Raw genomic sequence first — 22,936 nt, 5'->3', positions numbered from 1 at the left:
CATAATAACCTCGTACGGCACACAGCCTTCTCCTCTTTTCATTTTTAATTGTAAAACGGGAAAAAGTTTCACTTTCAAGATTCAAAGTCGTGTGTCTCCTTCTTCTTAAACTAAAAACTACCTTTACTAGTTCCCAATTTAGAGGGGCACTATAGTCATTAAGTATGGGCTTCACTAGTGTGAGTGATCCATGGCTTGTAGGTCCCAGCAAAATATAGCCGTTAGGAGAACAAGTGAAGGAGCGGTTCATTGTCCGTGTCCGTCCATAAGGGCAGCTCCGGCGCACTAAACGAAGCTGGTCTGCAAAACAAAAAACAAACAAAGAATTTTAAAATAATGTATGTTGTCTGCTTTATTTTTGTACTTTATTCAGTTCAGACGAACTCTACTTTGATCTCTCTCTCTTTAGATTTGGAATAAAATTAAATAATGTTGACCTCACATACAAACTAAACTACTACTAAGATAACAGAGTTTTTCTTTTTCTTTTTTAATCCAAGAAATCACAAAAGTTACAAAATTAACCGAGTAAATTTGAATGTAACTATCATATTACTGGTTCAAATTTGAATCATGATAAAATACTCTTTGACAAAATCAAAAAAAAATTGTTTTTTCTAATGATTTAAATCTTTGTCAGAACCAACATTGTGTTTGTATTGTGATTGATGATTTTATCGTTTTTGATACTATAAAACCAACCTTTATGCATTTAACAAGACCTACAAAATCCTAGAAAAAAAAAAAAAAAAAATTCCCAATGACATTTTGATGTAGTTAGTAGTAGTAGTAGTAATAATTTACAAACACCGTTAAACAAAATGACATGAGAGCAAGAGTGACCAAAACCCATCGAACAAAACAAAAGTGTTTCAAACACTAATTAATTAACACGAATAAATGAAACTAGCCGTTGGAGGCTCATGTAGTATTATAGGCAAAGAAGCAGAGAGCCACTGTTCTCACCCCCCAACCTCTTATTGCCATCACCTGATCTTTGTCTCCCCCCCCCCCTTCTCTCTCTCTCTCTCACTAGAAGATAAAAGAAACACTCATCAAGATTCTCTCTCTCTCTAAGATGGTCACGTGCTGTGTTGTTCTTTCCCAACGAAACCCATCTCTCTCTTTACAAAACTCTTTCAATTCCAAATTCTTTCTCTGTTCCATCCTCCTCAAAGCTTCTATTCACTCATAAACTATTCTCAAATCTTCTTCTTCTCTCTTCTTCTAATGGAGTTTATTACCCAAAACCAAGCTCTCTTTGATTTCAATTCTTTAAGTATGATCAACACCAACATTGATCAACCCAAGGCTTCACTTCGAAGCTGCTTTCTCCTTCACCTAATCGTGTTCCTCGTCTTCTTCGTCCCTCCCAGCTCAAGCCAAGCCTGGGACGGTGTAGTGATCACACAAGCTGATTACCAAGGTCTTCAAGCAGTTAAGCAAGAGCTGATTGATCCAAGAGGATTCTTGAGAAGCTGGAACGGTTCTGGATCCAGTGCTTGCTCTGGTGGCTGGTCTGGAATCAAATGTGCTCAAGGTCAAGTCATTGTGATTCAACTCCCTTGGAAGAGTCTTGGAGGTAGAATCTCTGAGAAGATAGGACAGCTTCAAGCTCTTCGTAAGCTTAGTCTGCACGACAACAACCTTGGAGGTTCGATTCCAATGTCATTGGGACTCATTCCTAATCTCAGAGGTGTCCAGCTTTTCAACAACCGTCTCACTGGCTCTATACCTGCTTCTCTCGGTGTTTCACGTTTCCTTCAAACGCTTGATCTCAGTCATAACTTGCTCTCTGAGATAATCCCACCGAATCTTGCTGACTCTTCTAAGCTTCTTAGGCTTAACCTCAGTTTCAATTCACTCTCTGGTCAGATCCCAGTGAGTCTCTCTCGTTCTTCTTCTCTTCAGTTTCTTGCTCTTGACCATAACAACCTCTCTGGTCCAATCTTAGATACTTGGAGTAGTAAGTCTCTTAGTCTCCGTGTCTTATCTATTGATCACAACTCTCTCACTGGTCCATTCCCATCTTCACTCTGCAACCTAGTTCAGCTGCAAGAGTTTTCCTTTAGTCATAATAGGATCCGTGGAACCCTACCTTCAGAGATTAGCAAACTCACTAAGCTTAGAACAATGGATATTAGCAGTAACAGTATAGGTGGCAAGATCCCTGAAACTATAGGAAACATTTCTTCTCTTACACATCTGGATTTGTCTCAAAACAAACTTACCGGAGAGATTCCTAATTCCATTTCTGATCTGAATAGCCTTAGCTTCTTCAATGTCTCTTATAACAACTTATCTGGTCCTGTTCCTACTCCCTTGTCCCAAAAGTTCAATGCCTCCTCTTTCGTCGGAAACTTAGAGCTTTGTGGATACAGCGTTTCGACGCCATGTCCAACTCTTCCCTCACCGTCTCCTGAAAAAGAAAAGAAATCATCTCACAGGAATCTGAGTATCAAAGACATCATTCTCATTGCTTCTGGAGCACTCCTCATAGTCATGCTTATCCTTGTATGTGTTCTATGTTGCTTGCTGAGGAAGAAAGTCAATGAAACCAAAGCTAAGGGCGGAGAGGCTGGACCTGGAACTGCAGCTGCAAAGACCGAGAAAGGAGGGGAAGCTGAAGTTGGAGGTGAAAACGGAGGGAAGCTGGTTCATTTTGATGGGCCAATGGCGTTTACTGCAGATGATCTTTTGTGTGCAACAGCAGAGATTATGGGGAAAAGCACTTATGGAACAGTTTACAAAGCTACACTTGAAGATGGAAGTCAAGTTGCAGTGAAGAGGTTGAGAGAAAAGATCACCAAAAGCCAGAAGGAGTTTGAGAATGAGATTAATGTATTGGGAAGAATCCGGCATCCGAATCTCCTTGCACTTAGAGCTTATTACTTAGGCCCTAAAGGAGAGAAGCTTGTTGTCTTCGATTACATGTCTAGAGGAAGTCTAGCCACATTCCTCCATGGTAAGTTTGATAGTTTCTTTTGCTAGAATAGACTCAAAGTTGTGTACTTTTGCTACGATATTAACATTTTGCAACTCTGTTTGAAATCGCAGCAAGAGGACCAGATGTTCATATCAATTGGCCTATAAGGATGAGTTTAATAAAGGGAATGGCTCGTGGCTTGTTCTACCTTCACACGCACGCAAATATCATCCACGGAAACTTAACATCAAGCAATGTGCTTCTGGATGAGAACATCAACGCCAAGATCTCAGATTATGGTCTTTCAAGGCTGATGACAGCAGCAGCAGGATCAAGCGTGATTGCAACAGCTGGTGCGTTAGGTTACAGAGCACCTGAGCTTTCCAAGCTGAAGAAAGCCAACACGAAAACCGATGTGTACAGCCTCGGTGTGATCATATTGGAGCTTTTGACTGGTAAATCACCGAGTGAGGCCTTAAACGGTGTGGATTTGCCTCAATGGGTTGCAACAGCGGTTAAAGAAGAGTGGACTAATGAGGTTTTCGATTTGGAGCTGTTGAATGATGTGAACACAATGGGTGATGAGATATTGAATACACTGAAACTGGCGTTGCATTGTGTTGATCCAACACCATCAACAAGACCGGAAGCTCAACAAGTGATGACACAACTCGGAGAGATTAGACCTGAAGAGACAACAACAACAACCTCTGAACCGTCGTTGATTGATGTTCCTGAAGCTTCTGCTTCTACAAGCCAATAGAAAGAAGGAGTGGAGAATTTTGGTAGTTATTGGAATGTTGTAATAGTAGAGATTTTGCAATTCTTTAATTCTTCCAAGTATTGTTTTCTTTGTTCGTTTCAGTGTTTTGAACCACTTTCGTCATCAGTTTGTGTTTGTAAATAGTGTAAACTGGTCATGTTTCTTCTCTTTCACCAAGCCGTCTCCTCCGTCTCTTGAGCATTAGTGAAAAATTCAAATGTGAAATTTGGGTTAACTTACAAGATATGAGATTCAACACTAACTACTGTAAAAGTGTAGGTAAGTTTGAAATGGGCACATACACTAAAAAGAAGAGAACATTATCTAACCAAAATACCAATATGTATCTTTATATAAGAATGAAATGCTTAACACAATTTATAGCCAAAACACAAACAAAGTTGGCAGAGAAGTATATTCCCCTAACTTTGGAAAACATCACGCGCTTTAGTATTCTACTACATTTACAAAAATGAATCAGAATGCACTTGCCCCACCAGTAACAGTGATATTTTTCTTTTTTTTTCGTCTTGTCACACTGATACAGTACTTTACACAATTAATTATTAAAAATATAAAAAAAATGTACATATTATTCTGTTGGAAAGAAATAAAATTGTACATATTATTTAGTTTCAAATCTTTTACAAATGTACATATTATTTAGTTTCAAATATTTTATTCTTGTTAATATTGTAAAAATTGTACATACTATTAAAAATTAAAAATGTTAAAAATCTGCTCTACAAATCTTTTAAAATCTTGATAGATTTGGTTGTTTTCTAATAATATTATAGGTTATTATAGCAAAACTCCCTTATTTTTGAGTTTATTCCCCTTTTCTTTTTTCTCACCAAAAAAAATGTCAATTGATATATTTTTCTTTTTCTCTTTTACAGAAAAAGCCGAAAAGGAAAAATCCAAAAAACGAGAGGGCCCAAAATGTACACAAAAACCAATGAGAAAAATGTAAATATCTTCCAGCAAAGCGGTAATACCACACGCCTGACACGCTCCAAAACCCACCTCTCAATCTCATCCATACACGTGTCATTCATCTACCGCCTCATCATCCATTTATAATACATCCTTCCGCCACTCATCGCCTCCCTCACCCACCACAAAGAACCCTTTCTTCTTCTCTTCCAATATCGTTCGTTTCCACAGAGAGAGAGAAAGAAAAGATGCTTCTCAAAGCTGCTGCTGCTTCAACTTTCTCACTCTTGAACATTCATGGAGAGAAGACTCCTCTCTTCTCTTCGGTTTCTTCTGTAAAACCCGGAAACCTCTCGTTCGCTCTCCGTGCTAGTACCAAGGGTTCATCAACCACCGCAAGCACGTTGAGCGGCGTTGTGTTTGAGCCGTTCGAAGAGGTGAAGAAAGAGCTAGATCTTGTTCCTTCTGGTCAACAGTTTTCTCTTGCTCGTCAATTGTACTCCCCTGAGTGCGAAGCCGCTGTTAACGAACAGATCAAGTACGTTTTCGTCTTCGATTTGTAACAGTTTTTGTTTAGATTTGGAATTCTAAATCTGTCGATTTGAGTTTTTTTGCTTGAAGAACATTGAGATTTGTAGCTTTTTTTTTTGTTTGAGTATATAATGAATCTGGATTTTGCGTTTGTTTGGTTGCAGTGTGGAGTATAACGCATCCTACGTTTACCACGCTCTCTATGCGTATTTTGATCGTGATAACGTTGCCCTCAAGGGTTTCGCCAAGTGAGTTTTTTTTTCATTATTATTGGAAACCCCTTTTGCTTAATGTTCGTTCTGTGTCTCTGTGTGTGTTGATTTAATAATTTGTCTCTGTTACTCAGATTTTTCAAGGATTCAAGTGTTGAAGAGCGAGAGCACGCTGAGCTGTTGATGGAGTATCAGGTCCTCCTTTTTAGCCAACGATTTCGTTTTGTTTTTTTATTTCATTAGCCCCTATCGTTTGAGGTTTTTGTTTTATACTAACACCGTTTTTGTTTTACTCGATCTACAGAACAAGCGTGGTGGAAGGGTGAAGTTACAACCCATGGTGCTCCCTCAGTCTGAGTTTGATCACCCTGAGAAAGGAGATGCTCTCTATGGTAAAGCTTCAATTTTTTTTTCCGTTTCTGAGATTGTTGTGATGTTATTATGATTGAAGAGGATTGCATAATTTTTAAGTTTTGGAATGCATAATTTGGTGTTTCTTTGTTGTTGCCAGCTATGGAGCTTACTCTCTCATTGGAGAAGCTAGTCAATGAAAAGCTCCTAAACCTGCACAGTGTAAGACCATCTCTCTATTTCTTGTTTATGGCATTCAAGTCATAATCTAGCTAGTTAAGAAAATCTTTCTTAATAACAATTTGGCATTTGAATATTGTGATGGTCAACAGGTGGCTTCCAAGAACGATGATGTCCAGTTGGCAGATTTTATTGAGAGTACGTACCTAAACGAACAGGTAAACAAAATACACAGACACGTTCTATGTTAGTGGCAAAGAGATCTGTCAAAAATGGAATCTAATGAACTTTTAAAATAACATTCGCAGGTGGAAGCTATTAAGAAAATCTCAGAATATGTTTCTCAACTTAGGAGACTCGGCAAAGGACATGGTAAACCTATTTGTTTAATCAGTTTTAAAATCTATATAAAACACATTACCTCAATTCGTCCACTTCGTGCCTCACACTTTGTGTTTTTTTTTTTTTTTTTTTTTTGTATACAGGAACATGGCATTTCGATCAGGAGCTTCTTCGTGCTGCTTGATCGATTTTTTTAGCTGTAACCTCGCAGTTCGGTTTAACTTTCGAGTTATTTTGAGTATGCTGCTGAGATGTAACTTTGTGAGGGTAGACTTGATTTAATATCTGTTCCTTTGTGAGAGAAAACAAGCTATTATGTTTCTTGGGTTAACCTTCTTTTTATTTTCCAATATTATGTTCCTAATATATCAGTTTCCTTTAGAACGTTTCACATCAACCATTGTTTTATGATATACACTTTTATTACCGCGCATGAAAGTAGTATGTTTTAATTTCGTATTAGTAACAAAGTGGTACCAAAACATTCTTTATCAAAGAAAAATAAACATAGTGGTAATCCAATGAGATCAGTAATCAGTGTCCATACACTTCGTGACCCACAACAAATACCAATCAATTTGTTATTTCGTCATTTTAATACGATGTTCTTGAAAAACAATTTTATACTAATATCTTGTATAATATTGTGTACGCGATATAATATCTTTCACATGTATAAAATATTCTAAATTTTATAAATCCACAAAAGACATTTATCGACTTGAAATATCGATGAACTTAAAATTGAGGAATGGTAAAAAAAATTAGTTGATAAAGTCTGATACATGTCATGGGCGTAGTGTCTCTAGAGTCTAGAGTCTAGACCATCCAGCTCCACCAGTACATTAGTAATTTACTAATTTATTTCATGTTTACCTTTTTCGTTATCAATATTATGTTAGGGAGGAGATAACAAACAACAAGCCCGTCTAGCTCAGTTGGTAGAGCGCAAGGCTCTTAACCTTGTGGTCGTGGGTTCGAGCCCCACGGTGGGCGAATGTTGGTGTCTTTATTTTTTTAAGGGAAAACTTTTTGTAATTGTTTCTAAGATGAAGAAGAAGACACATGAGGATGAGCTTTGGTATTATGATTTCTTGTCTGATGTGTTCTTTATTTAACAACCAAATGACTTTATAGTTAAAGCAATTTGTTCACAATCAAATTAATCTACAAGACTACAAATAAGCAATTCGTTCACACGAAGTTATAAAGTATTTGATTTATGAGAGTTAACTTAGGTAATTTTGATAGCTTTTGTCCTTCTATTGAGAGACATAAAGGCAAAGTCACACAGCTTGAAGCTGGAGACTCCTTAAACAGACCGGTTTAAATAGAGTAAGATTTTCCGGTTTAGACCAATTTCACCTTTTGTACCCTATTCTCATCCACTAACTTGCACATCAAACTATACAATTATCATAACTTCATAAAAGATACTATAAGATTACTTTCCATATCTCACAATTCACATCACGTCGGAGCAAGTAATGGCATGACACATGTCATATATTATATTTATTTATTGCCAATCTTGTTTTCTATATTTAGCTCTTTACACACAAACTACAATATCTCTCTTCTCTTCCCTTTCTCAAGATCGATCATCAGAGTAACTCTCTCTAATTGTGTTGTGTGGAAGAAACAGAATAAAGAAATGATCAAGAACATCTTTCAAAGTCGCAAACTCTCAGGTCTCTGTGTTCTCTCACTCTTGCTCGTATCAGTCACGATCCTCCTCTTAACCAATGACACCATCGATCTCTTCCCTTACTTGTCTCTCTCTAATCTCCGTCGATCTTCTCTCTCCAACATCCCCACCGCTACACCAATCTCGAGTCCCACCAACGACGACTCATCATCTCCTCCGGAACCACCGGTTAATCAGACCCGAGTCGTTGATGATCATCCGATTGATCAGAGTTTAGAATCGGATTTGCTTAAAGACGACAAAGAATGGAATGTGAGTTTGACCGTGAATTGGAAGAGATGTGAGAGTCCAGATTACATACCTTGTTTGGATAACACGAAAGCTATCAAGAAACTCAAGTCGAAGAGGAACATGGAGCACAGAGAGAGACATTGCCCTCAGCCTGCACCTAAATGTTTGGTTCCTTTGCCACAACGCTACAAGGTTCCTCTTCCTTGGCCTCAGAGTAGGGACATGGTGAGAGACTCGTTTCTGTTTTTTGGTAAGATATTTTATTTTGTTACGGTTTCTTTGGTTCTTGCAAAAAGAAAAAAATCAGGTCTTCTTGGTTCTTGCTTTGTTGATTTAGAGTAGTTTAGTTCTTGTGATTGTTCTGCTTTCTAAATTCTCTGTTTCTGCAGATTTGGTATGATAATGTTCCTCACCCGAAGCTTGTAGAATACAAGAAAGATCAGAATTGGGTGCGCAAATCCGGACCTTTCTTTGTCTTCCCTGGAGGAGGAACTCAATTCAAAGACGGTGTTATTCACTACATCAACTTCATACAAAAGGTTTAAAAACATATAACACATAAACCAAAATATTTGATTCAGTTTACTGAGTTTTGGTTTTTTCTTTTTTTTTGTACAGACGTTACGTGTACTTGATTGGGGGAAGAAAGTAAGAGTGGTTCTTGATGTTGGTTGTGGTGTGGCTAGCTTTGGTGGGACTTTACTTGATAAAAACGTAATCACTATGTCATTTGCTCCTAAAGACGAACACGAAGCTCAGATTCAGTTCGCACTAGAACGAGGGATTCCAGCTACACTAGCTGTTATTGGAACTCAGAAGCTTCCTTTTCCTGATAATGCTTACGACGTTATCCATTGCGCTAGATGCAGAGTCCATTGGCACGGATACGGTTGATATACATCCTTAACTTTTTGAATCAGAGAAGTTCATTGCTTTTCTTAGTACGGTTATGGAAATGTGTTGTTGCAGGTGGTAGACCACTTTTGGAACTTAACCGAGTTCTAAGGCCTGGAGGGTTTTTTGTCTGGTCAGCTACACCGGTTTATCAACACGATGAAGGACACCGTAATGTTTGGAAAAGTTAGTATTAAGAGTTGTTGTTAATCTTATCAGAGTGAGTCTGCCATTATGCATACAGAAGAAGGTTTATGAATGTTCTGCTTTTGTGTGTGTTTTCTCTTTGCAGCAATGGAGGCTTTGACTACATCAATGTGTTGGAAAGTTGTGGCTAGAACTCGTTTCACAAAAGTTGGATTCGTGATTTACCAAAAACCAGACTCAGATTCTTGCTATGAAGCTCGTAAGAAGAAAGATCCACCTCTCTGCATAGAAGAAGAGACTAAGAAGAACAGTTCATGGTAATGACATTTTATCCTATTTTGTTTCATTTCAGCAGAAAGCAGAGTTTTTGATATCTCTCGAGTCTTGACCAATACCTGTAACTTCGAATCACAGGTACACTCCTCTGCTTACATGTCTACCAAAAGTACCGGTCGGTTTAACCGGAAAATGGCCTTCAGTATGGCCTGGAAGGTTAACCGATACACCGGTGAGCCTCTTGAGAGAACAGACTGGTGAAGAGAGATACAGAGAAGATACGAAACTCTGGTCTGGTGTCATATCAGATATCTACCTAAACGGTTTAGCTATAAACTGGAGCAAGATTCACAATGTTATGGACATGAACGCTGGTTATGGAGGGTGAGACAACTTTTGATTTTTCAATGTTAGTTCACAAAAGTAAGAGTCTTCTCTTGCTTACTTGTCTTGGTTCATAATTTTGTTTTCAGATTTGCGGCTGCTCTTATAAACAAACCTCTTTGGGTGATGAATGTGATTCCTGTGACTGGTGAAGACACGTTACCAACCATTTTCGATAGAGGTTTGATCGGGATATACCACGATTGGTGTGAGTCGTTCAATACATACCCTAGATCCTATGATCTCTTGCACTCGAGTTTCCTTCTCACCAATCTTTCTCAAAGGTAAAGGTTTATGATTCTTGAACTGGACTAGTTTTGTGTGTTTGGATCTACAAGGAAACTACATAAGTTGCTTTTAACTTTGGGGTTTTTCTCAGGTGTGAATTGATGGAGGTGGTAGTGGAAATAGACAGAGTAGTAAGACCAGGAGGGTATCTTGTAGTGCAAGACACCGTTGAAATGTTGAAGAAGCTGAACCCTATCCTATTATCTCTCCGATGGTCAACGAATGTGTACAGAGGCAAATACCTTGTCGGCGTCAAGTCTTCGTGGCGTCCGTGAAGAGTTCATTTACGTTTTGAGCAAGGCTGTTCTTAATTTTTTTGAAGTATAATTTTTGGCTTCCAAGTGTAGGAATGAATCTGAAGGCGAAATTATTTTGACAAAGTGTTCGTTTATTAACTAAGCTTTCAAAAAACCTGAAGTTTATATACAAATCTTTTTTTCCTTTGATTTTTTTTTGTTGAGGATTAGGTTTTGATTTGTTGATAGTTGTGTACTTAATCTATATATAATAGCAATATAAATGTCGCCAAAAGTTGTGTTTTTTCAATCGTAATTTTTAGATAATTTTCTAAAAAAATATGTAGAAAATTTTAAATGTCTTTTATGAAAAATTGCAATTGTTCATTGTAAATGTTTTTTTTTGTAAAGTTGTAACTGTTCATATGTAGAATATTTTGAATATATATATATATATATATTTGTTTTTTTGAACTGTTTTTATTTTTTGGCCATGACACAAAATAATATAAAATAGTAAAGAAATCTCTTCAATTCTTAATTTAACAAAATATTTTTGGAATGATGAATCTACTTTACAACTTTTAGTTAATTTATATATAAAATTTTAATAAATGTACCTAGAGTTTTTTTCCAAAAGTTAGATGGATTATATAGTGAGTTTTTGGATATGACTTTAGAATATGATAATAAAGATGTCTTCTATTTAAAAACAATTTATATGGATTGCATACATCAGAATTAGGAACTGAGAAGTGGTGCATGTTCAGTTCAGGCTGATGTGTTTATCCATTAACTCCACCGTTCTTTTATTCTCACGATTCAAAAACTTTCGTGGAGGTAGACAAGGATTTCAAATGAAGAAAGAAACAGGGAACATGACTAATGTTTTTGAGCATAAAAAATATCTTCCAGAATGTAATTTTAGTGTTTATTAATAATACTAGGTTCAGACCCCCGCGTTGTTGCAGGGGAAGTATTTCAAAACAAGGTAAATTAAATTTCAAATTTAGAAGTATATATTATAAAATTATTTGAAAAATGTATGCTAAATAATGAAATTAAAAAATTATCTAAAAAAAGAAAATAATAAGTAAGACTAAAATTTCGTAAATATTAAACATATATAACTATGAGTTTAAAAAATACAACTATCAAAATAAAAACTTATACTAAAAAATAGTATGGTAAAAAGACTCAACTCTAGTAAATATAGAAGAAATCAAATAGTAATACTGTATGAGTTGTTGGGTGTCAGGATGGTAGTTTTGGTAATGGGTCTGAAATGGGCTTAATGATGAGCCTGTTAGGGAAGGACAAAAACGACAAAACACATTGAACTCCCTCTGTCTCATAACAAGCAAAAGCCCTAGTAAAACCCTAGCCGTTATATAGATCTTCACTCGCATCGCCGAAGTTAAACTTTACGGACTCGTTGAGAAGACGAACTTTTTTTTTTTTGTGTTTCATCTGCAAAGGTACTTCATTTCGGTGAACCCTTTTTTTCATGTCTTTTGATGATTCTGCTTCAGTTTATGAATCCAATTGTTTCTCTGTTTCCTCAATTTTTGCGTTGTATAAGCACATATCGAAGGCTTGCAGATAACGTATAATTAAAAACGCCTGCGAGCTCAATATTTGTGCGATATTCTAAAAACCATCCATTTGGGATTTGAAATAATAATCTCTGTGTTATAAGAACTTGTCTTTTCTTATCGACAATTTTGATGGGTGTGACACTTTTATATCTTGATTTCATGATTTGTTGTTTGATATGATTTCAATATGCTTCAGTTCTGAACAGTTTAGTCTCTATTCTTTTGAATTGAGTGAATCAGACAATAATTGGATCACACCATTGTTGTTGTTTGAACCATTTGAGACCTTTTGTGTTGCGTTTGTGGCTGTGTTGGAATGAAGAAAAGTCTATAGGAAGTGATCTTTGTATAGGGTTTAGTTTCAGATCCATGGTTTTAGTTCATAGTTTGAGTTGCTGAATCATAACTTTTGTTATTTACAGGATTAGTGAAAATGGCGAACCCAAAAGTCTTCTTTGACATCTTGATTGGGAAGATGAAGGCAGGGCGTGTTGTAATGGAACTGTTTGCTGATGTAACACCGAGAACAGCTGCTAATTTCCGTGCTTTGTGCACAGGAGAGAAAGGAATTGGGAAAGCAGGGAAGGCGTTACACTACAAAGGCTCAGCCTTTCACCGTATCATCCCAGGATTCATGTGCCAAGGTGGAGATTTCACCCGTGGGAATGGAACTGGAGGAGAATCCATATACGGGGCTAAGTTTGATGATGAGAACTTCAAGTTGAAGCACACTGGTCCAGGGATTTTGTCCATGGCTAACGCTGGTCCCAACACAAATGGGTCTCAGTTCTTCATTTGCACTGAGAAGACATCGTGGCTTGATGGGAAACACGTTGTTTTTGGGAAAGTTGTTGATGGGTACAATGTGGTGAAGGCAATGGAAGATGTGGGATCTGACAGGGGAAATACCTCTGAACCAGTTGTGATTGAAGACTGTGGTGAGCTCAAGAACCCAAGTTCGTAAGTTTTAAACACGTTTTGGTTGATCTTGACTGTTGTGAAGTGGAGACTGCAGCATCAGAGATAGTTAAGGTCAATCTACTTAGGTTTTGACAATATTATATGAATCTTTAGTAAGTGATTCATCCTTCTAAGTTTTATAAAAAACTATGTATGAGTGTGGATGGATGGATGATAATTATGGTAAATTTCTTTATGGAGTCGTTTGGTTATGGTTTTTTCAAGTTTTCCAATTTATGATGAACTGTTTCATGTTTTGGTATTAGTTATGCGTAAGCCAAACTCTCTTATTAGGATTCACTTGTTACTTTCATTGAAAGTTCTAGAGCTGCTGACTTTTCACAATGGGCAGATATATACATACATAACTAGATAAGACTCGATGATCATGTGGGATTTTAACCAATGAAAACAAGTATTTCTCACATTTCTTTGATAAGTTTTCTGTTTGTAGTTAAAGTTTGCCATTGCAGTTAATGCTAATTTTGTTACTAAAAGTCAGACGCAACCAGCTCATGCTCATTACAATAACGAAGCCAATCACTAATTGCATGAGAGAAAAAGTCTCTATGCTTCATTATTAGTAGAAGTAAGAAAGATATATACTCTGTCTGTATCATGATAGATGATGCTTTAGTATTTTTACAAGAATTAAGAAAAATATTTAATGTCTAGCAATAAGGGTATTATTTATATATAATAATATACTCTCTCTGTTTCATAAAGAGTGTCATTCTGGAGATTTTTTCTTGTTTCACAAAGACTGTCACTTTACAATTCCAATGTGTTTTTTACATTAAATTTTCTAATTTACCCTTTATCCCAAAGGTCATTTTCATTGAATTTAAACCATTACTCACTTATTAAATAGGGGCAAACATGTATAATTCTATATTTTCTTAATTTGTGTGCATTGTGTCAAAATGACACTCTTTGTGAAACCGAGGGAGTATTTTTATAATTATTAACCAATAATATTTCATCAAACTTTTAAATTTTCATTTAATGATTCTTGAAATTTGCAATTTTTTTAGCATTAATTGATAAAGTATACAGAAAATCATTCTTTCTGATACAAAATAAAATCCTAGAACATCATCTATTCTGATACAGAGAGAGTATATATTTTAAAGTCAACAGATTAGGTACACTTACATAAAGGATCATGTGCAGCCTCACTTCTAACTCTTTGAGCATCTTGTGCAGCCTTACTTCTAACTCTTTAAGGACACAAATACGATTTTAGATCTGGCCAAGTGCAGAAAAAAAAAAAAACACATGTTAGGTAAATGTGGTTTCCTTCGAAATATTTGTATATTTTGTTCGCATTTTAGCATCATTTGCGATGATCGGATGATGTTACCTTTATAAACATTTTTTGGTATCCAATAAGAAAAATATCTTTTTATCGTAATGTATGGTCGAAACTCGAAATCTTAGTTCTTAGAAAGTAGTCAAATACAACAAACCAAACTTTTTTTGCAAATAATGTGTATAAATAAGAACCGTGGGGTATGAATTAAAATATATTAATTACTACTCCTAAATATGGAAGATATTTTTTTCCTTTTGGTCGTGCCTAATATGGAAGATATTGTTGTACTACACTGATTATACTCGTTGGACTTAAATGTGCCAGAAAGCAAAGAAGCCAAAGCCAGCCACCATCGAATAAGACTTTTCCGTAACCGTGAGAGATATGGTTCTTTTTAATAAATATTGTTTATACTCCAAAAGACTTTGCCTTATATATATAGCGTATGGACATAATCATATTTTTTTCATTAGCCCCAATAGATAAAGAACCAAACAACTATGATCTTTCTTATACCACTTCAACAAATATAATCTTGCGCTGTAATGGATTTCATTAATTTCCGACTATTTCATTTTATTCTCGTCGCAGTATTCATCTTCCACGACTCATGTTATTCCGACGAAGGTACAATTGTTATAGTTTCCTAATTTAACCAATCATTCAACTTATGATTTCTTTTTACGGTTATACCTTTAGTGGTATACTGATATGAACTCTCCAACTTATGTGTTTTCGTGAAGCTGGAAACTATAGATTTATGAAAGATGCAACATCAGCACCAAATTTATATCATTACGACTATATAGTAGTTGGAGGAGGAACCGCCGGATGTGCACTAGCTGCAACGCTCTCTCAAAACGCTACCGTGTTAGTCCTCGAACGCGGCGGTTCCCCTTACGACAACCCAACCGCGGCAGACATCGGTAACTTCGCAAACACACTCTTGAACACAACACCAAACTCATGGTCGCAGCTATTCATCACCGAAGACGGCGTCTACAACTCACGCGCTCGCGTGCTTGGTGGAGGTACCGTCATAAACGCGGGATTCTACTCGCGTGCGGAAGAAGATTTCGTGGCGGAAGCAGGATGGGAGAGAGACGAGGTCGAAGCGGCTTACGAGTGGGTCGAGAAGAAAGTAGTTTTCGAACCGCAGGTTGAAGGATGGCAATCGGCGTTTCGAGATGGGCTTTTAGAGGCTGGAGTCACTCCTTTCAATGGTTTTACGTACGAACATGTCGTTGGCACCAAAATTGGTGGTACCATATTTGACCCCGATGGTCATAGACACACCGCAGCTAATTTGTTGGAGTATGCTAATCCGGATAAGATTGTTGTCTACTTGCATGCTTCTGTCCATAAGATCCTCTTCACTACCAAAGGTATTTGACTATTAAAATACACTTCTATTGTTTGATTGTTTCCATAAGAAGAGAGAGAGGGACGTTGCTGGCCAAAAAAAAATAAGAAACCAATAAAAGACAATAAAAGAGAGAGACGTAGCTTACACGTGATCAAACTTTTTTTTTTTAATCACAACTTGTGTTTGTTAGTTGAAATACTTCCTTTTTAAAGCATATATATATTATACGCAGTAATGATATTGTTATATGTTGACTAGAGCATGGTTATAATATTTAATTTTAATATAATTGGACAGTTAATGGGAGGCCCAAAGCATATGGGGTGATATTTCAAGATGGAGGTGGAGTGTACCACACGGCAGAATTGGGAACGCAAGATTCAATATTGAATGAGGTGATCTTATCAGCTGGTGCCATTGCGAGCCCGCAGCTACTGATGCTGAGTGGTGTCGGCCCTGCAGCCCATCTTGCATCGCATGGGGTGAATCCAGTCATTGTAGATCACCCTATGGTGGGGCAAGGAATGGCTGATAACCCGATGAACCCGGTGTTCATCCCTTCTCCTGAACCCGTAGAAGTGTCTCTTGTACAAGCTGTTGGGATCACCAAGTTTGGTAGTTACATTGAAGGTGGAAGTGCATTAAGTCTGTCTATTTGTTTGACCCGCAGCTTCTTAGATGGTGTTTTAAATCTTGTTAAAAAGGTATACAATCAATTAATACACTACAATGCTATGAAATTGTTTTTTTTTGGTTTTTTTAAGAGATATACCCTAAAATAACACTAAAACTAGTTTTATGGACTATTATAACACACATTCCATAAATTTTTAAAAATAGAACTATTTAATACTTCCTCTGTTTCATAATATAAGATGTTTTAGAGGTTTTTCTTTGTTTCATAATATAAGATGTTTTCAACTTTTTAAATAACTTTTAAATTACTTCAATATTTTTTTAGTATTTATTTTATGTAGTCTTGTTTATGATTGGTTGAACTTTTTAAAAGTGATTATTTATTAATCTGCGTGCTCTCACCCAAAACATCCTATATTTTGAAACGGAGAGAGTACATTATAATATTTAAAAATAATTTTTAGAATTTTTTTTTAGGTTTGGGTTCTCAATTTCATATACTTTTGATTGGTAAGTTTTAGTATTTTGAATTTAGGATTTAATTTTAAAAAATTAATTTTGAAATATAGTGTTAGTTCTGAAATTTTAGAGATGTTGTGCTAAATTTGAAAAATAAATTTATTTTGGTGCTATTTTTGAGAATTTTTCCTTTTTTTAAAACTAGCATGAGGTTAAAGATATATGAAATTGTTATAACAGAAGACTAACAATATGCTAGTTTTGTATAATGTTTCTTATGCAGACGAAACTTCCTACTCAATCCATCTCAACGTTTTTAAGATCTTTGGATCTTCGCTTGAACGTGACGACAAAAGCGGGTGTGATCATCCAGAAAGCAAGTGGACCGCTCTCGAGAGGTCACTTGGAGTTGCGAAATACAGATCCAGATGATAACCCTTCAGTGACATTCAACTACTATAAGAATCAAGAAGATTTGAACAAGTGTGTTGAGGGACTTAGTACCATCATTAAAGTGATAGAATCAAAAGGGTACTCCAAGTACAAGTACCCTGGATCGAGTGGGCGTGGATTATTGAATCTTATCCTTGCCCTTCCCACCAATCTGAGGCCAAGACACTTAACATCAACATTTGATTTGCAGCAGTATTGTAAAGATACCGTGATGACTATATATCATTACCATGGAGGTTGTCAAGTAGGAAAAGTGGTCGACAAGGATTACAAAGTATTAGGGATTGATGCTTTGAGGGTCATCGATGGATCCACGTTTCTCAAGTCTCCAGGGACTAATCCCCAGGCCGCGATCATGATGCTCGGAAGGTACGTAAACACATGCCAAGACCAATCGATACAAATGATGATTTAAACATGTTTTAATTGTAAAATTTATGGATAATTGTAATGTGTAGGTATATGGGTCAGAAAGTTCTTCGAGAGAGGACGGCTTTCTGAAGAAAAGAAGAAACATGAGATTTTAAATATACTAAAAAAAAATTTGTTAAGGAAAAAATATAGTTCTTTTCAATTCGACAAATTAGGTCTTCTTTCCAAAGGGACAATTGTGCAGCCTGGTCATTTGTACATGCAAAATTATTATTTTGGATCTGGCCAACTGCGGAGAAACTAAAAAGGAACCAAAAAGGATAACAAAATCTTTGGTTTGTCTTATGGTTATAAAATAAATTATCTTTGAATTATGATGTATCATGTATGGTTGAGAAAAAATATGGATACAAGAAAAACGTGTATGATAAGGACCGTTGGGTAACATTAACTATATATTAATTGTTATATAATAAAAACAAACTAGAAGATATTCCGTGCTTAAAGCACGGGTCAACATTTTTAAAAAAATTTATAATATAATAATAAAATTTATTGTTATATTTTTTTAAAGACTGTTATTTTGTTTGAGATAATATTTATTTTTAATTATTATGTAAATCTATTAGTCTATTTGAATACTAATTATTTTAGAATATTATAGTATTTTATTTTTGACGTATTATTACAGTTTTCTATTGTTTGTTTGTTGTATTTGCATCATTATTTTGTGAAATATAAAATAGTAATTTTATTATTATAATTATGAGCAAATAAAATTTATAATATATCATCTATATAAATTTATTTTTACCAACCCGTGGAAATTAAAACACACATTTTTCATAGATTGAGTGATATATCTTCGTTTTAAAAAATTCAAATCACAACATATGCAGAAAAAATTCTGCATTTTATTAATGATAAGTATTGTATGAAAATTTCAAACAATTTGTACATAAAATAAAGATGATAGGAGAATAATAATTTGAAATCATCAAATTTAGTTATTAAAAATAATTATATTGTATACTTGGATATAAAATCTTAGTTTTTAAAACTGATTGGTTTATATTTTTTTTTAAAAAATGTTTACTAATTTCGTTCATAATTTATTAGAGAGAGAAAATATATATATATATATTTTTAGATTTTTTAATATTTGATCTGTGAGTGGTTTTTATTTTTTAGTTAATTATATTTATTTAAATTAATTAATTAAGCTTAATTAAAAATTTCTAATGGCAATTGAATGTAATTTTTTACATAAGGTTAGTTTCATATTTGTACTTCCCAATTAATATAGTAGGATTCTAATTATACTATAATCTATGGACCTAAATGTGCCAGCAAATTAAGAGGCCGAAACTAAAACTTTGTCGAACAAAGTATGAGATAGCTCCTTCTCTTGGGTTTGTTTATAAAAACCACTGGTTTTTGCCTCAAAAAAGATAAAAGAACAAAACAAATCTATAATCTTACACTAAAATGGATTTTCATATTTTCCGATTTTTTCATTTAATACTCGTCGCAGTTTTCATCTTTTACGATTCATGGTGTTATTGCGATGAAGGTACAATAATTACTTCCCCTTACTAACCAACCATATCTTAGCATATACTGTTACTAATACTAATTCCGAACTTTATGAAAATTTTTGGTTATCTTGAAGCTGGAAACTATAGTTTTATGAAAAACGCAACCTCAGCACCAACGTTGTTATCTCACTTCGACTACATCATCATCGGAGGAGGAACCGCTGGATGTGCATTAGCCGCAACGCTCTCTCGAGACGCCACCGTTTTAGTACTCGAACGCGGTGGGTCTCCTTACGACAATCCAGCTGCCACAGACATTGGGAACTTCGCAAACACGCTCTTAGACGTAACTCCAAACTCATGGTCGCAGCTTTTCGTCTCAGAAGACGGTGTCTACAACTCACGCGCGCGCGTGCTCGGTGGAGGGACTGCGATAAATGCGGGATTCTACTCGCGTGGGGAAGAAGATTTTATGAAGGAAGCAGGATGGGACAGGGACGAAGTCGAAGCGGCTTATGAATGGGTCGAGAAGAAGTTGGTGTTCGAACCGCCGGCTAAAGGATGGCAATCGGCGTTTAGAGATGGGCTTTTGGAGGCTGGTGTGAGTCCAAACAATGGTTTCACGTTTGGACATATCAATGGGACCAAATTTGGTGGTACGATATTTGACCGGGATGGTCATAGACACACGGCGGCGAATTTGTTGGAGTATGCCAATCCGAAGAAGATTCTTGTCTACTTGCATGCTTCTGTCCATAAAATTCTTTTCACTACCAAAGGTATACCCTAATTAATACTAGTACATATGTTTTTTTTTTCCATGGTATGAGGTTTATGAATTTTGATTGAAGAAGCGACGGAGTGACTCGTGAGGGTTTAGGGCAGAGAGAGAAAGATGTAAATGATACGTAGCTGATACGTAATCAAACATTAGTGTAACATAACTTGTGGTTTATATATAGAATTATATATACATAATTATAATTAAGTTTGCTTTAAGTATGTTGTCTTAATTTCGTCATTGACAGTATTGTACACAATTATTTTATTGCTCCGGGTACGAAAATTCTGTGTTGTCAGGAAACCAGAGGCCTAAAGCATATGGGGTGATATTTCAAGATGCAAGTGGAGTGGTCCACAAGGCAGAATTGGCAACGCAAGACTCTATGAATGAGGTGATCTTATCAGCGGGTGCTATTGCGAGCCCACAGCTATTGATGTTAAGTGGTGTGGGTCCTGCCGCCCATCTCAAAGCTTATGGGGTGAATCCGGTCATCCTAGATCACCCCATGGTGGGACAAGGGATGGCTGATAACCCGATGAATCCGGTTTTCATTCCTTCTCCTGAACCCGTAGAAGTGTCTCTTGTACAAGCCGTTGGGATCACCAAGTTTGGCAGTTACATTGAAGGTGGAAGTGGGTTAAGTCTCTCTATTAGTTTGACCCGTAGCTTCTTAGATGGTGTTCTGAAACTTGTTAAGAAGGTATACTCTATTAATACACTCACATGCTATGAATTTGTTATATATAACACGTACACAAGACTAAACACCCTATATTTTGTATAATATTGTTTTATGTGCAGACAAAATTTCCTACGCATCTCATCTCAAAGATTTTTGAACCTTTGGATCTTCGCTTGAACTTGACGGCAAAAGCGGGTGTGATCATCCAGAAAACGAATGGACCGTTCTCCAGAGGTCACTTGGAATTGCGGAACACAGACCCAGATGATAACCCTTCAGTGACATTCAACTACTATCAGGATCCGGAGGATTTGAACAAGTGTGTTGAAGGAATTAGTACCATTATGAAAGTGATCGATTCCAAGGGATACTCCAAGTACAAGTACGACGGAGTGAGTGCTCGTGGACTACTTGATATCAACCTTGCCCTTCCCACCAATCTGAGGGCAAGACACATAACCTCGGCGTTCGATTTAAAACAGTATTGTAAAGATACCGTGATGACTATATATCATTACCATGGAGGTTGTCAAGTAGGGAAAGTGGTCGACAATGATTACAAAGTATTAGGGATTGATGCTTTGAGGGTCATCGATGGATCCACGTTTCTCAAGTCTCCAGGGACTAATCCCCAGGCCACTACCATGATGCTCGGAAGGTAAACGCACATGCAGAAATCAATAGATGTTTATGATCCAACCATGTTCTCTCTACATATATATCATTGTTCGAAAGCTATAAACCGTGTTCTCTAAATATTTGTAGGTATATGGGGCAGAAGATTCTTCAAGAGAGGACTATTATCCGAAGCAAAGAAGAAGAAGAAACCGTTAAAACCGAGTTGTAAAAGTTCTAAATCAAAGAATCCATATATATATAAAAAGATAAATACTTGTGTGTACAAGGAGCTTTTTCTCATTAATGTCAATGTGTTATGACCAAGAAAATAACTTGAGGTTTCTGATTATTTTCTTTCTGTGAATGAAAGTAAATGAAATCGAATTTGGTAATCTATGATTTAATAGATACAGTGAGTTTTAGGATTAATTAGTTCATTTACAATCTATATAGTACATGCATGCAGGTACTCACTGGCTAAATGATAAGCCAATTCCTTTTCCTCTTCAGCTCACCACCATAACATAAAACATTTGTTGTCAAACTTATTATCTAATGGGATTTCTTTTAAAAGTGAGAATTTCCAATTCTCCCCAGCGGTCACAGTCGTAATATTTTTTTTTTTGAAAGAACCGCATATAAAAAAAAAATCTAATTAAAATTTTGTCACATATATCACAAATTCTCAAGACATAAATAATATATGCTAAATCATTTATCACACATGTTGATAAATAAATGGTAAAAGGAAAAAGGCCAAAAAAATCACAATCGAAATAAGAATATGCCGTAACCGTAATGATATATATATATATATATAAGGTTCATACTGTTTGTTAATTCATATACGGCTCTGAACAAGAGGATCGTATATATACTTCGCCATTATATAAAGCGGATGAATTCTAGTCTTTTTATGCCCTAAATGATATAACTACGTACACATTAAGCAAATTAAAAGTTATATTTTTGGAGTGGGTCAAAAAATTTATAGCATAGAGTCATGAATTTCGTTTACTACACCATCATGGATTTTCATATATTCCGATTATTTCGTTTTGTTATCGTAGTAATTTTCATCTTCCACGGTTCGTATTATTCCGATAAAGGTACGATTTTTTTGACTAAACACTAGATATTCACCCGTGGTGTACCGTGGGACTATTTTTTCATAAAAAAAATATAATTTGTTTTATTGATTAACTATATATAATTAATGTTTAATTTGTATTTTTTAAAATGTACAACCTTACAAATATAAATATATTAGTTAGTACTCTAACTAACTAATGCAACTTGTCTTCAAGGATTGCTCTCATTTTAAGTGAAAGTGAGATTGTTTCAGAGTCTGCTGATAAGCCAGTGCAACTGGAAACTGATTCAAATGTATCTCTGTCAAAAGTGGTCTATGGTGTCTGGTGGAGAAAAAGTAGTTCCCAGTCATCTGACACAAGAGTTTCGTATTTTGAACGGTCTATGATGCTGATGACACGTTCAGGAACTGCAAAAGAGAGAGGTTCAGCTTGCAAAGTTTCGGTTAACATCAGCGTCTGTTTGCGGTACATATCTTTGTGGTAAATCCTCTTCACTTGCTCCCCGGTCATGTTTCGTACCATGGTCGACCCAGTTCTGACAATCGTCTCCTCCGACGTGGGAAGGATCAGGAAACTTGTCTCTCCTTTGCCGTCATCCTCCTCCGACTCCTCGATTATCTCCACCACCTTGGTACCTTCGTCCGTTTCAGAAAGCT

General features: G+C 36.0%; 6 protein-coding genes and 1 non-coding gene across 8 annotated transcripts; all 7 read left to right on the top strand.

Moving 5' to 3' along the window:
* Positions 1–874: 874 nt before the first annotated feature.
* On the top strand, positions 875–3,862 carry LOC104712262 (putative leucine-rich repeat receptor-like protein kinase IMK3). Its single transcript, XM_010429115.3, has 2 exons — positions 875–2,965; positions 3,058–3,862. The coding sequence occupies exons 1-2, from the start codon at positions 1,231–1,233 to the stop codon at positions 3,687–3,689; spliced, it is 2,367 nt and encodes a 788-aa protein (XP_010427417.2). The 5' UTR covers positions 875–1,230; the 3' UTR covers positions 3,690–3,862.
* An 878-nt stretch (positions 3,863–4,740) lies between these two features.
* Positions 4,741–6,638, top strand: LOC104712261 (ferritin-3, chloroplastic). The gene is made up of 8 exons (XM_010429114.3): positions 4,741–5,163; positions 5,321–5,404; positions 5,503–5,563; positions 5,673–5,760; positions 5,880–5,941; positions 6,052–6,117; positions 6,208–6,271; positions 6,385–6,638. The coding sequence occupies exons 1-8, from the start codon at positions 4,874–4,876 to the stop codon at positions 6,423–6,425; spliced, it is 756 nt and encodes a 251-aa protein (XP_010427416.1). The 5' UTR covers positions 4,741–4,873; the 3' UTR covers positions 6,426–6,638.
* Positions 6,639–7,164: 526 nt separating this feature from the next.
* TRNAK-CUU (transfer RNA lysine (anticodon CUU)) lies at positions 7,165–7,237 on the top strand. Its single transcript has one exon. It is a non-coding gene; the product is annotated as a tRNA-Lys (tRNA).
* A 477-nt stretch (positions 7,238–7,714) lies between these two features.
* LOC104712260 (putative methyltransferase PMT22) lies at positions 7,715–10,615 on the top strand. 2 transcript variants are annotated; one of them, XM_010429113.3, is made up of 8 exons: positions 7,715–8,405; positions 8,570–8,719; positions 8,799–9,069; positions 9,150–9,260; positions 9,367–9,538; positions 9,636–9,881; positions 9,971–10,165; positions 10,261–10,615. In XM_010429113.3, the coding sequence occupies exons 1-8, from the start codon at positions 7,734–7,736 to the stop codon at positions 10,442–10,444; spliced, it is 2,001 nt and encodes a 666-aa protein (XP_010427415.2). In that variant the 5' UTR covers positions 7,715–7,733; the 3' UTR covers positions 10,445–10,615. The 2 variants fall into 2 exon arrangements, with proteins under 2 accessions (XP_010427415.2, XP_087322680.1); XM_087466554.1 differs by having other exon boundaries at positions 7,788–8,430.
* A 1,127-nt stretch (positions 10,616–11,742) lies between these two features.
* On the top strand, positions 11,743–13,225 carry LOC104712259 (peptidyl-prolyl cis-trans isomerase CYP19-3). The gene is made up of 2 exons (XM_010429112.3): positions 11,743–11,883; positions 12,426–13,225. Exon 2 carries the CDS (start codon positions 12,437–12,439, stop codon positions 12,965–12,967), a length of 531 nt encoding a protein of 176 aa, XP_010427414.1. The 5' UTR covers positions 11,743–11,883; positions 12,426–12,436; the 3' UTR covers positions 12,968–13,225.
* A 1,437-nt stretch (positions 13,226–14,662) lies between these two features.
* LOC104712258 (protein HOTHEAD) lies at positions 14,663–17,938 on the top strand. The gene is made up of 5 exons (XM_010429111.3): positions 14,663–14,905; positions 15,022–15,663; positions 15,942–16,348; positions 17,023–17,561; positions 17,651–17,938. The coding sequence occupies exons 1-5, from the start codon at positions 14,824–14,826 to the stop codon at positions 17,691–17,693; spliced, it is 1,713 nt and encodes a 570-aa protein (XP_010427413.1). The 5' UTR covers positions 14,663–14,823; the 3' UTR covers positions 17,694–17,938.
* A 1,016-nt stretch (positions 17,939–18,954) lies between these two features.
* On the top strand, positions 18,955–21,515 carry LOC104712257 (protein HOTHEAD). Its single transcript, XM_010429110.3, has 5 exons — positions 18,955–19,137; positions 19,237–19,881; positions 20,183–20,586; positions 20,688–21,226; positions 21,334–21,515. Exons 1-5 carry the CDS (start codon positions 19,053–19,055, stop codon positions 21,413–21,415), a joined length of 1,755 nt encoding a protein of 584 aa, XP_010427412.2. The 5' UTR covers positions 18,955–19,052; the 3' UTR covers positions 21,416–21,515.
* The last annotated feature ends 1,421 nt before the right edge of the window (positions 21,516–22,936 follow it).

This window comes from Camelina sativa, chromosome 9, assembly GCF_030686135.1.
Source record: "Camelina sativa cultivar CO46 ecotype springtype chromosome 9, ASM3068613v1".
In the NCBI taxonomy this organism is placed as follows: domain Eukaryota; kingdom Viridiplantae; phylum Streptophyta; class Magnoliopsida; order Brassicales; family Brassicaceae; genus Camelina; species Camelina sativa.
This window is presented reverse-complemented; position numbering and strand designations above follow the sequence as displayed.

What these genes read in the sequence shown, in the direction of transcription:
- LOC104712257 (XM_010429110.3), top strand. Translation starts at nt 19,053, where the DNA reads ATGGATTTTCATATTTTCCGATTTTTTCATTTAATACTCGTCGCAGTT. An exon ending in ATGGTGTTATTGCGATGAAG is followed by an intron (nt 19,138 to 19,236) that starts GTACAATAATTA and finishes GTTATCTTGAAG; the next exon opens with CTGGAAACTATAGTTTTATG. An exon ending in TTCTGAAACTTGTTAAGAAG is followed by an intron (nt 20,587 to 20,687) that starts GTATACTCTATT and finishes TTTTATGTGCAG; the next exon opens with ACAAAATTTCCTACGCATCT.
- LOC104712262 (XM_010429115.3), top strand. Translation starts at nt 1,231, where the DNA reads ATGGAGTTTATTACCCAAAACCAAGCTCTCTTTGATTTCAATTCTTTA. An exon ending in TCTAGCCACATTCCTCCATG is followed by an intron (nt 2,966 to 3,057) that starts GTAAGTTTGATA and finishes TTGAAATCGCAG; the next exon opens with CAAGAGGACCAGATGTTCAT.
- LOC104712258 (XM_010429111.3), top strand. Translation starts at nt 14,824, where the DNA reads ATGGATTTCATTAATTTCCGACTATTTCATTTTATTCTCGTCGCAGTA. An exon ending in CTCATGTTATTCCGACGAAG is followed by an intron (nt 14,906 to 15,021) that starts GTACAATTGTTA and finishes GTTTTCGTGAAG; the next exon opens with CTGGAAACTATAGATTTATG. An exon ending in GATCCTCTTCACTACCAAAG is followed by an intron (nt 15,664 to 15,941) that starts GTATTTGACTAT and finishes ATAATTGGACAG; the next exon opens with TTAATGGGAGGCCCAAAGCA.
- LOC104712260 (XM_010429113.3), top strand. Translation starts at nt 7,734, where the DNA reads ATGACACATGTCATATATTATATTTATTTATTGCCAATCTTGTTTTCT. An exon ending in ACATCAACTTCATACAAAAG is followed by an intron (nt 8,720 to 8,798) that starts GTTTAAAAACAT and finishes TTTTTTGTACAG; the next exon opens with ACGTTACGTGTACTTGATTG. An exon ending in ATGAACGCTGGTTATGGAGG is followed by an intron (nt 9,882 to 9,970) that starts GTGAGACAACTT and finishes TTTTGTTTTCAG; the next exon opens with ATTTGCGGCTGCTCTTATAA.
- LOC104712261 (XM_010429114.3), top strand. Translation starts at nt 4,874, where the DNA reads ATGCTTCTCAAAGCTGCTGCTGCTTCAACTTTCTCACTCTTGAACATT. An exon ending in GCTGTTAACGAACAGATCAA is followed by an intron (nt 5,164 to 5,320) that starts GTACGTTTTCGT and finishes GTTTGGTTGCAG; the next exon opens with TGTGGAGTATAACGCATCCT. An exon ending in AGCTGTTGATGGAGTATCAG is followed by an intron (nt 5,564 to 5,672) that starts GTCCTCCTTTTT and finishes CTCGATCTACAG; the next exon opens with AACAAGCGTGGTGGAAGGGT.
- LOC104712259 (XM_010429112.3), top strand. Translation starts at nt 12,437, where the DNA reads ATGGCGAACCCAAAAGTCTTCTTTGACATCTTGATTGGGAAGATGAAG.